The following is a 15,979-nucleotide window of genomic DNA, read 5'->3' as shown; positions in this document are numbered from 1 at the left end:
TAACTCCCTTCACTGACACGGTACAGATATGGCAGCCTGTGCTTTTAGCGTCAAATAATATTTTTGCTGTTTAGGCAGTGTTTTTTTTTTTTTTATTGATTTGATAGATGAGGGCCTATCCGCTTCCCATATCAACAAATTTAGAAACAATTGTTTAAAAAATCGAGCATTGACAAAACCAAAATTCTTGCAGCCAACACCAGATTTACTGTCTTTGCCTGTGGCTTCTTTAAAAACAAAACTCATTTAGGAGCACATTACACCACTTCCTGCACCTCCAAAGGCTGCCTCACACAATTCTTATAGGAAAAACTGTTCAATGGGGACAGCTTACCATTTGTGATGGGTTACCCCTTCCTCTCAGGAGTTGCAAACTTATCAATAGTTTGCAACTGCAATTGTGGTACCCAAATATATATAATGTATCTATCTATCATTCTAAATCACAATTGGAGGAGATGCCCCTTTCATACCCCTCTTAATTATGATACGAAATGAGTGCTGAACCCATTTTGCGAGTTGGAAATGCTTTTCTGACTCACAAAATAGGTTTAAATTAATATTTAGTAAAAAATAATTTTGCATTTACAAACTATGATTTTGTGAATCAAAGGACTTGCAAACCCAAAATGAATTTGAACATTCGGCCATTGGGTAATAAAATAAAGATCAAGATGTAAAAAAAAAAAAAAGCCATTAAGGAATTTGGGTCAGTGGATGATAATTGATGAGGAAAGCTGCAGGAGATTGGCAATAGAAGTAAAGTCTTGTTTTAATGATAATAATAATGAAAAAGTGGGCTAATATGATGCTAAAAAAAATGATTCCGTTCCACCATCATAAGTTCTCACTTTTTGGTAGATTGCACAATATTCAGATGAAATCACAAATAAGTGGGTATGTGTTACTTTGTTTATTTTCATAACCGAGCTCATCAATATCAATACTGTTAGCGAATAACACCAAATTATCGAGCAGACACCTTGAAGTATTTGAAATAAATCATATATTTTTCAGTAATGTGTAATTTGCTTCTTTTTAGATATGGAAGAGTCCGGGGACGAGTCTGGGGAAGAGATGCCACAGACGTCGATCCCTAATATCCGGCTACCCTACACCCACAGGCATCATCCATACAAAAGTAAATGTTCTCAACATAGTCCTCTTTTTTAAATACGTTTGTGTATGTATGTATTTATCTATGGGTTTGTGTGTGTGTGTGTGTGTATCTATCTATCTATCTATCTATCTATCTATCTATCTATCTATTATATATATATCCTTTTTAGGGCTCGACCTCTGCCAATGCGCAAGCATATTGGTGCTTATCCAGAGCTTAACTAAACGGGCGATTTGATGCTGTGCCCATGGAGAAAGCGCGTGCACAAAGCCACCAGCTTCCCCTGCTCTGGAATTTCTCCTCCCCTAATTATTCACTGCCCACGGCCGGCGGCACATCAAAGGCTGCTGCTCCCCGTGCGTCTCGTCACCCTTACTCTCCCCTATTCTTCTCTTCTTGCCTCTCCCCGCCCCCCTCCACACCTCCCCACCACAGCAATGCCGAGGGCTTGTCTGCCTTCTCCCAGACTCGTTTACCTTTTGAGGTAAATTTATTGAGCTTGAAGGAGAGGAATGTTGGGTTTATCACGCCCTGGGAGGCTGCAGTCATGCTTATCCTGTAGACGTGCCCCTTGAAAGAAAATGACAAGTGTCGCTGCACGAGACTGCTGTTGGCATTTTGTGTGCCGCATTTCCTAGTTTGCTCACTGTTGCCTTTATTGCCACTGGTTATTGTGCATGCTGTTATCTGTTTTGCCCCTTGCCCTAGCGTGTGCCCAATTTCCTACTTTTTTGCCCAATTTCCTACTTTTTTGCCCATGTACATCATGGCTTGCCCAGTTTGTTACTAACCGCCTAGTTGATGGACTATTGCCTACTTTCTGTCTCGTGACCTGATTAGAATGGTGTTCGTCGTGTGAAGAGAAAGTTCCTGCAGCTTTAAATCCTTTCATGTGAATGATTAGCTCTTGGTGTGTGGGTCGGAGAGCAGCACCCCCCCTCGCTGCTGTCCTTGTGAGCATCACAAACCTTGTAATATTTTAAACTTACTTCGTCCAGGGACGAGGAGGAGCCATGTTTAACACACAACCAGCTGCTTCTGAAAGTGTCAGAGTTCACACCACCGCTCCTGTCTTTTTCACTGCCGTGCTAAATGCGCGTCGTCGACATATAAACGCGTGCACGTACATACTGTGCAAACTAAAAGGGTTCTTCCTGCCTGCCTGGGAACGGCCGGGTCAAACTCAGCTGGTGCTGCTGAGGCAGGGCTTGCGCAGGCTGCACCGGTGACGTTGCCTGGGTTCCAGTTGTGCGAGCACATGGATGGTACCATGCCAGGCCTTCGGCTCTGCGTTGGGTGGCTGGCAAGTTTTGGGAGCAGCTGTCTTTTTTTTTTTTTTTTCGCAAGTGAGAAGAGAAGATGAGGAAAATGGTGCTTTGAAATACTGCCACCTACTGGAATCAGAAGGTAAAAAACATGCTGCTGCACGCATCGTACATAAGATGTGAAAAGGCGTGCACTGACATTCACAAACAAGCCACCACATATGCAAACGGAGAAATTGCCTAGGAAGGGAACATCTTTATACTTTTCATCAGCCCGTTTGTTTCTCTTTGTTACAAAATCAACCACTTTAATGGTAGTCAGTGGACTAATTCAATTCCGAATATTTGTTTCGAAATCTAGCTCTTGGTTGTGTAAAATGATGGCAGTAGGAACTACGTGGGAGGGGACTCGTGTGCCTTTTGGAAATACAGCCGCTCGACGTGTGGAAGAAATGCAGAATATAGGCTTATAGTATCACTGCAGAGGTTAGAATCCGCACAAGGAGTCCTCAGAAGAGCATCCTTAATCTAAATGGTATTTTAACCCTTAATCCGGTTTCCGCTAAACTCTTGAAGCTTTCACCCCTGCTGCCAATAATACGTGTCTATTTCACTTATACACTACCTTAATCTAGTCGTCTCTACTGGCATTTATATCTGGAGACCACGCCATTGTCTCATGGCTGACTCTTTCCATTAAACTCCTTTCTCTAACCCCAAACACTTTTTGTGTACCCTTCCTCCTGTGCCACAACTCTATCAAAAACCTGGCAACGACTACCAGGATTTTATTTTCCCCCCAGCACATTGTTAAAAGATACCACAAACTAAAATGCAAAAAAATGAAATTGTACATCACAAAACACCATTGACCAATTGTGTTTTTCTCCTTATGCTCCCTAGCCACCTGAACACACAACTATCAAGGGACTTCTATGGGAAGGGAGGCACTTTATGTTTACTCTATTTTCCCCCAGAATGCAGTCTTTTATGCGTCTTAATTGAAATTTTATTCATCAAAACAGTCCAAAGTTGAGCCACATGATTAGCACCAGGGCTTTTTCAAGTGGCAATGGATAGTAGGTGGCTGCCACTTTCATAGTAAGGTCACCCTTGAATATATCACTGGTGCAGGTCCACCACACAGCTCAACAGATGCACCCACCACACAGCTCCACAGATGCACCCACCACACAGCTCCACAGATGCACCCACCACACAGCTCCACGAATGCACCCACCACACAGCTCCACCGATGCACCCACCACGCAGCTTTACCAATGCACCCACCACGCAGCTTTACCGATGCACCCACCACACTGCTCCGCCGAGGCACCCACCACACAGGTCCAACGATGCACCCACCACACAGCTCCGCTGATGCACCCACCACACAGCTCCGCCGAGGCACCCACCACACACCTCAACCGATGCACCTTCCACACAGCTCTACCGATGCACCCACCACACAGCTCCACCGATGCACCAACTAAGCTCCACCGATGCACCCACCACACAGTTCCACCAATGCACCCACTAAGCTCCACCGATGCACCCACCACCCAGCTCCACTGATGCACCCACCACCCAGCTCCACTGATGCACCCACCACACAGCTCCACCGAGGCACCCACCACACAGCTCCACCGAGGCACCCACCACACAGCTCCACCGAGGCACCCACCACACAGCTCCACCGATGCACCCACCACACAGCTCCACCGATGCACCCACCACACAGCTCCACCGATGCACCCACCACACAGCTCCACTGATGCAACCACCACACAGCTCCACCGACACAGCTCCACTGATGCACCCACCACACAGCTCCACTGATGCACCCACCACAGAGCTCCACCGATGCACCCACCACAGAGCTCCACCGGTGCACCCACCACAGAGCTCCACCGATGCACCCAACACAGAGCTCCACCGATGCACCCACCACAGAGCTCCACCGATGCACCCACCACACAGCTCCACAGATGGCACCCACCACACAGCTCCGAGTCACCCACCACACAGCTCCACCGATGCACCCACCACACAGCTCCACCGATGCACCCACCACACAGCTCCACCTATGCATCCACCACACAGCTCCGCTGAGGCACCCACCACGCAGCTCAACCGATGCACCCACCACACAGCTCCACCGATGCACCCACCACACAGCTCCACCGAGGCACCCACCACACAGCTCCACCGATGCAGCCACCACCCAGCTCCACCGGTGCACCCACCACACAGCTCCACCGATGCACCCACCACACAGCTCTACTGATGCACCCACCATACAGCTCTACTGATGCACCCACCATACAGCTCCACTGATGCACCCACCATACAGCTCCACCGATGCACCCACCACACAGCTCCACCGATGCACCCACCACACAGCTCCACCGAGGCACCCACCACACAGCTCCACCGAGGCACCCACCACACAGCTCCACCGAGGCACCCACCACACAGCTCCACCGAGGCACCCACCACACAGCTCCACAGATGCACCCACCACACAGCTCCGCCGAAGCACCCACCACACAGCTCTGCCGATGCACCCACCACACAGCTCCGCCGATGCACCCACCACACAGCTCCGCCGATGCACCCACCACACAGCTCCGCCGATGCACCCACCACACAGCTCTGCCGATGCACCCACCACACAGCTCCACCGATGCTCCAACTAAGCTCCACCAATACACCCACCACACAGCTCCACCAATGCACCCACCACACAGCACCACCGATGCACCCACCAACCAGCTCCAACTATACAGGTCCACCGATGCACACAGCTCCACCGATGCACCCACCACACACCTCCACCGATGCACCCACCTCACAGCTCCACCGATGCACCCACCACACAGCTCCACCGATGCACCCACCACACAGCTCCACCGATGCACCCACCACACAGCTCCACCGACACAGCTCCAACGATGCACCCACCACCCAGCTCCACCGATGCACCCACCACACAGCTCCACCGATGCACCCACCACACAGCTCCACTGATGCAACCACCACACAGCTCCACCGACACAGCTCCACTGATGCACCCACCACACAGCTCCACTGATGCACCCACCACAGAGCTCCACCGATGCACCCACCACAGAGCTCCACCGGTGCACCCACCACAGAGCTCCACCGATGCACCCAACACAGAGCTCCACCGATGCACCCACCACAGAGCTCCACCGATGCACCCACCACACAGCTCCACCGATGCACCCACCACACAGCTCCACAGATGGCACCCACCACACAGCTCCGAGTCACCCACCACACAGCTCCACCGATGCACCCACCACACAGCTCCACCGATGCACCCACCACACAGCTCCACCTATGCATCCACCACACAGCTCCGCTGAGGCACCCACCACGCAGCTCAACCGATGCACCCACCACACAGCTCCACCGATGCACCCACCACACAGCTCCACCGAGGCACCCACCACACAGCTCCACCGATGCAGCCACCACCCAGCTCCACCGGTGCACCCACCACACAGCTCCACCGATGCACCCACCACACAGCTCTACTGATGCACCCACCATACAGCTCTACTGATGCACCCACCATACAGCTCCACTGATGCACCCACCATACAGCTCCACCGATGCACCCACCACACAGCTCCACCGATGCACCCACCACACAGCTCCACCGAGGCACCCACCACACAGCTCCACCGAGGCACCCACCACACAGCTCCACCGAGGCACCCACCACACAGCTCCACCGAGGCACCCACCACACAGCTCCACAGATGCACCCACCACACAGCTCCGCCGAAGCACCCACCACACAGCTCCGCCGATGCACCCACCACACAGCTCTGCCGATGCACCCACCACACAGCTCCGCCGATGCACCCACCACACAGCTCCGCCGATGCACCCACCACACAGCTCCGCCGATGCACCCACCACACAGCTCTGCCGATGCACCCACCACACAGCTCCACCGATGCTCCAACTAAGCTCCACCAATACACCCACCACACAGCTCCACCAATGCACCCACCACACAGCACCACCGATGCACCCACCAACCAGCTCCAACTATACAGGTCCACCGATGCACACAGCTCCACGATGCACCCACCACACACCTCCACCGATGCACCCACCTCACAGCTCCACCGATGCACCCACCACACAGCTCCACCGATGCACCCACCACACAGCTCCACCGATGCACCCACCACACAGCTCCACCGACACAGCTCCAACGATGCACCCACCACCCAGCTCCACCGATGCACCCACCACACAGCTCCACAGATGCACCCACCACACAGCTCCACCGAGGCACCCACCACACAGCTCCACCGAGGCACCCACCACACAGCTCCACCGAGGCACCCACCACACAGCTCCACCGAGGCACCCACCACACAGCTCCACCGAGGCACCCACCACACAGCTCCACCGAGGCACCCACCACACAGCTCCACCGAGGCACCCACCACACAGCTCCACCGAGGCACCCACCACACAGCTCCACCGAGGCACCCACCACACAGCTCCACCGAGGCACCCACCACACAGCTTCACCGAGGCACCCACCACACAGCTCCACCGAGGCACCCACCACACAGCTCCACCGAGGCACCCACCACACAGCTCCACCGAGGCACCCACCACACAGCTCCATAGATGCACCCACCACACAGCTCCGCCGATGCACCCACCACACAGCTCCGCCGATGCACCCACCACACAGCTCCGCCGATGCACCCACCACACAGCTCCGCCGATGCACCCACCACACAGCTCCGCCGATGCACCCACCACACAGCTCCGCCGATGCATCCACCACACAGCTCCAACTACACAGCTCCGCCGATGCACCCACCACACAGCTCCACCGATGCACCCACCACACAGCTCCGCCGATGCACCCACCACACAGCTCCGCCGATGCACCCACCACACAGCTCCGCCGATGCACCCACCAACCAGCTCCAACTACACAGCTCCACTGATGCACCCACCACACAGCTCCACCGATGCACCCACCACACAGCTCCACCGATGCACCCACCACACAGCTCCAGCGATGCACCCACCACACAGCTCCAGCGATGCACCCACCACACAGCTCCGCCGATGCACCCACCACACAGCTCCGCCGATGCACCCACCACACAGCTCCGCCGATGCACCCACCACACAGCTCCACCGATGCTCCAACTAAGCTCCACCAATGCACGCACCACACAGCTCCACCGATGCACCCACTAAGCTCCACCGATGCACACACCACTCAGAGCAAACCACAGCATCACTAAGCGCAACCACAGCATCATTCAGCACCACCACAGCATCACTCAGCGCAACCACAGCATCACCCAGCGCAACCACATCATCACTGGTTCAAATACGTTCTTTCAATGTTTCAAACGGTTTTCAAGCTTTCACGCTTTATTACAAATCCCAAAAAGATGTTAATATTTCACTTCTGTTCCTGGATTTTCGTCACAATAAAAAACACTGAACATAATCTTCACAAAAGTTATTTACAAAAGTTTAAGCTACTGCCATTACAAATTAAATAAATTATTTAAGTATTAATTATTTAAAAAAATTACAAGCCATTGTTATTTGTAATATCAATACATCTAAGTCATGTAAATACAAAACATGTTGCATTACAAATGCTATAGGTGTCACATTTGCGAAAGTTATAACTATTGACATTGTAAATGACAAAGCTATTAATTTAGCTATTTTAAAAAATAACACATAAATTAAAAAAAAAATCATTTATAAGAGCAATAGCTCAAACTTTCCTAATGCGAGCCCTATTGCATTTCCAATGCTTGTTTCTTTTTTCTTTCTGTGATCCGTCTCCTAAATGCTTTAATAATCAATTTCAATAGACTTGAGGGATTTTAACGTCCTCATTCCACCAATTTGCCCGGATTATGTCCCACCTGAGCATTCACATGCAACTATACACATATTGTGTGCTGTGTGAGTAATGATCAGCCAGCATGCTGGTTAGTGAGCAGGGCCTACTGTTTACTTGAATCCTGGATTGAACATAAACTTTGTTTAGTCTGTAATGTCCTCCTTGCTAAGCAAGGTCTGCAGATTTACTGTTGATGAGCAAAAGATGACCTCTGGTAATCCTGTATGTCCTCTGATAAATAAATGCAGGCGATCGACTGTAGTAGGTTGAACTGATACTTTCTTTTCTTCAAATATGTACACTTAGGTGAACAAATCTATATAATACTACAGTTGTGTACCCTGGTCTTTTACTTTCTATTGTCCCACAAATATGTTGTAGTTCAAATAATTTGGACGTGTCTGTTCCTTGAGTTGAAATATGTACATCAAGGATTTTTAATTTCATCTCTGGACTTGACGTCTAACTCTTCCAAAGGGTTCTCATCCACAACTTCTTTGTTTCTCAATTTATAAACTCCAGAACGGTCACCCGAGCTCTCTTTCATGTGTGATGATGTTTGTTATTTTTAAAACTCATGTGCACCTCCTGCTTTGTTGGCATAGCCGAAGCGGATTAAAAAAGCCAGCTCTTTAAGATTTGGGTGGAAAACGTAAACCACTGCTGTAAATCAGACAAAGAGGGAGCAGAAGTTCCAGAGTGAGAGCGACAAAGGCCTTACCTTCCTCAGAGTTAGGGTTACTTTGGGCCTTTTTTCTGGAAAGCTTTGTATTCCAGTCCTTTCCTAATGGCACATGGGAGTTAGTAAATTCTCCAAGTAAAGAATACCGTTTACCCACCTGTCCAGTGACCTGCCACAATATAGGTACATTTTCGAAAACCCAATGCAAGAGGCGGTGTCGCCCTTCATTGGTGTCACAAGGTGGACATTGATAAGAAAAAAAACGAAATCATTATTGTTGAGCTCTAATATGGAGATGACCTGCAGAGGGTTGGCCACATATTTGCCTTAAATCCGGTGAACAATAGTTTGAACTCAAGCACACCAGGAATACAAAAATAATAATGTAGATGGCTTAATGGTGAGAGAGAGAGAATAATATATCTCTGTGCACTCCACTGCCATTGGCAGCCAGTTCAAATGCTCCATTCTAACAGTGGACCTGTGCAAACAAACTTGTAGGCTCTGTAGAGAAGCTGGACAGACGATTTTGAACAGTCTGAAGCCTACCAATATATGTATGCAGTCCCAAATAGAGCATGTTGCTGCAGTCAAGATGAGGCGGAAACATTACTTTTGTAATAGATGTAGACCCACTTGAAGAAATATAAATAAATGTGACCGTGTACTGTGGGGGGATGAGACAGGACTGTTTATGAAAATGGTAGATGCCCATAAATAACTTTTGAGGTTGACATAGATATGAGGCCTAACATCAAACATGGATGTCTCTCATTCTAAATGTACCGTTCACACATTAATAACCGTGGCAAGACTAGCATGCTTCAAATTCAGTAAGTGCGAGTGGAAGATGTCTGATGCCGTCGCACAAACAGCGGCATCTTGTGGCCGAAACAAGAACTTTATTTGCATTTAGTATGGAAAGAGTAATTTTGTCTACGTGTCCATTCCCTTTTTAGGTTTCGCTGGAGAAAGGAGCCGTTAGGCTCCTCCTCCAGAGAAATCTATTGAGTACAGTAAGCACTATGGAACACGCCCCCCCGTCCCATTGGCTAGCTCCATAAATGGAGCCTAGCCATTGGACGAGGGGCCTGTCCATCAATGCCGGACCAGACACGGGGGCGTTCCCGAGATTCTTTGGCTTTTGCCGACGTCACGCGACGCCGGGAACGCCCCCGAGTCTGGTCCGGCCGGGCCGTGCTTGCTGCTGTCCTGCCTTGTGTCCCTCCTCCCGCCGTCCCCACGTTTCCCGCCTCCCTCCCGCCGTTCGTGCCCTCTCCCGCCCCCTGTGTCCTCTCCAGCCCCCCTCCCGCCGTCCTTTCCTCTCCCGCCCCCCCCCCGTGTACCACCGATTATCTCTACTATTAAGCTCTTCAAATGAGGTAAATCAAGCAATGCCAGCCGGTAAATTAGCCCAACAGAATCAGCCCACAAAGCCAGGGGCCCTAGCGCTGCAAATGCGCCTCACCAGAATGCTGGGGACTCCTCTTCGGGCCGCTTCGCACAGCCTTGCACCCCCGATTACTTTAGGCGCACCGCGCTGATCAGAGCGCACTCGTCTCAGCAGCTCTTCCCCCGCTCTCGGTTCCTTGGGGAGCGGCGGGAGCTAGCTCGGCGCTCCGAGCAGAGACAGGCAGGCCGGGGGCTGGGGCACCTCGCAAACTCCCACGGCGAGGTCGGGTCACTCTTCCCCGGGTCCGGCGGTGATGCGCAGCACTCCCAGAGGTCCCGAGGACGGGCACCAATCCTGTCGCGGCGTTCGGGGCGAGCCTCTCTCCACACCCGGGAGTCAGCCTATGGCAGTGCGGCTCCCGGGACAGATCGGCGATGACGCTTCAGTCCTCGGCCAACCACAGCACGGCAACAATGATGACGCCGCGGCGTACGGGCCAATCCCGTCGCGGCGTTAGCAAGGGGGCTCGGCTCCTTCAGCCAATGGGAGCGCGGCGGCTCCGATCTCCGAGAGCACTGCAACTTCATGAAAAGCAATTATTATTAACCGAGCAGCAGATAGAGAATGTCTCTATATTAATGAATGAAAGCAATCCAAGTCCAACAACTGATTTTGTCCCGGGTACCTAAAATCGTGATAAATAAGTCATCCTCTTTCAGGCCTATTTTTAAAAGTCGATTGTGCTAAAATAGCGTCCTGACTCTGCCACCATCTGAAATTTATGAATTTATAGGTTTGTCAATGAAAGAAACTTCTCAGTTGCTTACTGCATCGGTTTGTGATGCGATGTTGTCTTTTTGCTCGTATTTGTAAAGCACATATATTGGTATGGCCTCGCAGCGCTGTGCGCTGACTGGAATATGCGTCTTGTATGTGAAGAGCTGTCAAAGCGCCATGTTCATCTTTCTGTAATTCGCGTTAACATTTTGCTAGAGTAGCTCACGGTGTCCATTAATGCGCCTCTAAGCGCTCTACTCACAATCAGTGTGAAACAATATAAACTTTGCTGCCCAGTGTAATCGTACGGTCAGGGTGGGGTGCTGACGCCGCTTTTAAAAGTGCGCCACAGTGCCTCATGCCCACGTGACTGGACGGGGGGTGCCGACACCCTCTGACAGGAGGAATCCCAATTCTAGGGTTTCTCAGACTATGCGGCATGGGAGGACAGTGTGCAGCTACCGCATGGGCGCCCTGCCTTGTTTACATAGTTACTCAAATGTTGTTGACAGATAAGAGCCGGAAGCCATTGCCGGTCTGCCAAATTGCATGCTTGTTGCAACACGGCAGTCCATGTAAGGCCTTCAGCGCTGTCTTTGCCCTCACACCATGATTACATTATATACATTGAGCAAACCTTACCTACTCGAGGAAGGAGGGCACTCAAATGCTGAAGTGCAAAACATTTCTTCTGTAGGTCTATCTATGTGTCTCATATTTCCTGGCTCTGTGTGTTGTATGCAGGCACTGGTGTTTGTGTGCGCGTGGTACAATGTTTATGTGGCATTTTCTATCAAAGTTAGGCTTTTAATAGCGTTGCATTCAATAGGTGTCACAGCTGTCTGTGCTAGATATTCCAGTTATCATCCTCAGAAGGATGAAAGGCTGAGGATGCCAGTGACAGCAACAAGCCCTTTATTCACAAAGCTATGGTGCCTTTCGAACAGTGAAGTACAGGCGTAGATTTGGTGTCTATAGCAATATTAAACATGTATGAGAGGCGTTTGGCTGTAGACAGGATATGTATGTGTGCTCACGAAAAGTTAGCAAACTGTTGCTGTGGTTGTAGAGGCACCGGGCAGCAAAATGTCACATTGAGATAGTTGCCTGGACCTTGTATCCGCACTGGGTTCAATCTCAACTTCCTATGCTCACCGAACTGTGACTACCATTTTTCTTGCCAGCCATTACACTACCCGTCTGCACTTCAAAATTGCATCCATAAACAACCTTCTTGATCTGTCAGTGGCGTTTGATAGAGTGGATGAGGCTTTAAGTGGAGCGAGTCCTGCCGGGGCTCATACCTGGGGGTAATTAAAAACGGACTTTGAAACGGGTCACTACCAGTCCCCTTAGGTGTGTCCATAACTTTACAGGGAAACACACTGATCTACTCCTCCTGAGCGATAACTGCACAAATACTTATGGTAATCCATGTCGGCCATGCAGTCCATTTTTACATTTCACGTTTTACTTCATCATGCATTCCCTAAGAGAATTTGCTTTCCCCAGATGTTGTGTTTCCGTATTTATTCCTACATTATATGACTCTTTTGTAGTGCATACTGTGAACCGATTCACCTCTAAGTTTTTGAGTGAGTTAAAGTTGCGGACGGGTGTATATGACAGAGCATGACTGAGAGCTCTGAAGTTGAGGCTGAAGGCAGCCCTAGTGGGTTACAGTTATTGTTAGTGGGTCGTAAGTGTGTTCAGGTCACATCACGTGCACATCCAAACCGTGGCCCCTCTGCAGAACACACATCTGGATCGTCCAATATGTGCCAATTGGGAAAAGGTGCGAAGGAGGTGTACAGCTGTTGAAATATTGACGGTGGAAAAGTATAAGCAAATGAAGTGGTTACAGGTGAATGGGAGGTTCGTGTGGGGGAGGTGACGTAGAGCTGATGAAAGGAAGTACATGCAGTAGGACAGAGTTAAAACACAGTTCCCAAAAATGTGAGATAAACTGAGGATCTGTAGAGAGTTTATTCAAAGTTGGAAGGGGGCGCGTGGTATGAACTGGGGCCCCCACCTTGCACATTTCCAAGCTGTGTGAATAACTTTTCTTCCAAGGCGAGCTTGCTAGTAAAATGTGAGCCTCTGTTGCCTACTTGCGACCCGGTTTAGTGTGTGCCTCTGTTGCCTGCTTGTGACCCGGTTTTGTGTGTGCCTCTGTTGCCTGCTTGTGACCCGGTTTTGTGTGTGCCTCTGTTGCCTGCTTGTGACCCGGTTTTGTGTGTGCCCTTGTTGCCTGCTTGTGACCTGGTTTTGTGTGTGCCTCTGTTCCCTTCTTGTGATCCAGTTTTGTGTGTGTGTGTGTGTCAAATGCAATAGGTGTAGCATTTGAGAGAGATTAGGCTATTGGCTTTGTAAATGACAATGCCATTTATTTATGTTTTCAAAGCCAACACATAAATAAAAATGTTGTCATTTACAATGCCAATAGCTCTAACTTTTCCAAAGGCGAAACCGTTGCATTGTAAATGCTTGTTTGTTTTCTTGTTAGTCACTGACCTCGTCAGATTCTGGCAACATCGCCGCAAATGGAATACATAGTAGTGGAAGCCGAAAATACAATAAATGTGATAGATGGTATGGGTGAATACCTCTTCTGCATTTGCAAATCAGCTTGGGTCATACTGAAGTAGGAAAAGTGCAGACCAACTGCCAGGCCTGGTGCACTCTGAACTAAAACACAATCGACTCAAAACATGTACCAGAATAATATAGGCCTCTTGGAAGACGGCAAAGGCGCTTTTCACCAGCTGATTCAGTAGTTAGTTTATTTGGATTTCTCCAGTTAAATAGTGGAGTTACGGCGCCATCCTGTGGTGGAAAACAAGAATGCATAGATCATTTTGAGATTTGACGTCAAATCAGTGAATAACAAAGCGCAACATTTGCAACAGGTCACCGAGATTCGTTGGCTTTTTTTGCAGCTTTGAATTCTACATTTAAATACTTGAAAGCTACCAGTGGACAGAGGGCTCAGTTGAAGGGCCGATGCCTGGCCGACACCTTTTTAAAAACATTTTTTTATAGAATCTATTGCTTCTTTCAGTACCTGCAGAATTCAGTGCCTAGTCTTGTGCAGCTGCTACCGATGAAGTAACTGACGTTAGGGTGACCAACTGACATGGGTGCAAATTCAGGCCGGTAAGTATTAAAATTCAGGGCAAAAATTTGTGACAGAAGGTCAAAATTCAGGATAAATCTTCAGGACAAAAGGTACAGACACATCAGAGGAAGTTGCGTAATAGTATAAAAGTAAGTAAATAGACAACCACTTAAGTAAAAGTTAAAAGAAGTTTATATCAGGATGAGACAATCATGCACTTCAGTTTTTTGGTATGTGCAACTGTGCAGGTCTTTTTGTGGTATTTCATATGATCATAATCTATCTATATGGTTACTGTACTGGGTTGTCCAGTCTGATGTTTTATTTAAAACTCATGGTCCTGAGCAAGCATGTTTGGTGATTGAAGTGGTCAGAAAGATCTGCTCGGAAAGACTTTGTAACTTGCATCTGATAACTGAGTTCCATTGTGGGATGTAAAGCCGCATACATAGGTGAACTTAAGGGAGGATTACTGTGAAGAACCCACTATAGGGAACACATTATGGGTGTTTCAGCAAATGGAACTTAAAATATGGAATCTGACTTTGCTTACAAGGGCTCTTGTGCTCCGAGGATGAGTTTGAAGGGGCCCTATCAGGGAGCTGAGACCTCTCCAGGGGAACAGCTCTGCTCTCTGCAATGCCCAAAATTATGGACAAAAGGCATCCGTAAAAGAGATCCTCACGGACAATGAACTTGAGCTCCAAATTGCAGTCAGTCCGGGAAATTTACAGACGCTTGGTCACCCTAACTAACGTGGTCAGCCATCTCCTGCCAAAGGAGGTCCATGTAATTGATTCTCAAATGTTGCTGCCTGCAGTGCTTCTGGGCATACATTAAAAAAGTTGAGGTGGAGCTGCTGTTCAGGATCATCACTTGAACCCAGTCTGGACAAATATGTATTCATGTCCTGTGAGAGGACATTGAGATGTGCAGGATTGAACAGGCACACTGGTTTAAGAATCTGGTGCATGTTTGGGCATCCCCATGTACGTGTCCACCTTTTCAAGGGTCTTTCAGATGCTTCGTTAAGCAGTGCTGTTGTGTTGTTTCTTAGTGTGACTCCATTTCGCCCCTGCATAGTGTCAAGGGATGGTTACAGCTACTTCAGAGTGAGGTCCTCCTGATAGCTATACATCTTTATTGTAATTTGTGTTTGACTCTGGAATAGATCAGTCCAATTTTAAATGCTGTGACCTTTGTCCACCACAATGCCTGATTGAACATTAATACAGTTCTTGGCGTCGCTGCTCAGAATTCTCTGAAGCTTTTCTAGGGAATTGGGGAGAGAATCCCTCAGTTACATCTCCTATTAAAAAAAACCAGCATAGGCGTTGAATTAGCCGGCATAGGCATTGAATTTCATGCATTGTTATAATCATCAGCAAAAACAGGAATTCCAGTGGGTACTGCAAGGGTCAGATGCCTTTGTGGTTTTATTTCTTGGGCCTCTGCATTTTGGCTTCTGCTACCAGGCACGATAAATCTAGCAGGCATGACTCAATCGTGGCTCAAAATTAAAATGTTAAATATTGGTGGAAAAGGCAATCTACATAACTCTCTCCGAGTGACAGTGCACTTCTATATTACTGCACATTGCTTCACATGGCTATAGACTTCCCTATTTCTATTTCTTTCACCTCAAGCCTTCGCACCATTCATCGGAGTTTGTTTACTTTTCCT

At 49.0% G+C, this 15,979-nt stretch overlaps 1 protein-coding gene across 2 annotated transcripts in view; it reads left to right on the top strand.

The window, feature by feature from the left end:
• The window catches only part of TAF1A (TATA-box binding protein associated factor, RNA polymerase I subunit A), a 394,276-nt gene that overhangs the window by 23,589 nt on the left and 354,708 nt on the right, over positions 1–15,979 (top strand). For both annotated transcript variants that reach the window (XM_086927938.1, XM_086927937.1), the window contains exon 2: positions 1,043–1,141. In XM_086927938.1, the coding sequence (XP_086784064.1) occupies positions 1,045–1,141 (97 nt within the window). In that variant the 5' untranslated portion in view covers positions 1,043–1,044. The remainder of the gene's footprint in view (positions 1–1,042; positions 1,142–15,979) is intronic.

Source organism: Lissotriton vulgaris, chromosome 6 (genome assembly GCF_964263255.1).
Source record: "Lissotriton vulgaris chromosome 6, aLisVul1.2, whole genome shotgun sequence".
NCBI lineage: Eukaryota > Metazoa > Chordata > Amphibia > Caudata > Salamandridae > Lissotriton > Lissotriton vulgaris.
The sequence above is the reverse complement of the archived record's forward strand: the minus strand, read 5'-3'. Positions and strand labels throughout refer to the sequence as shown.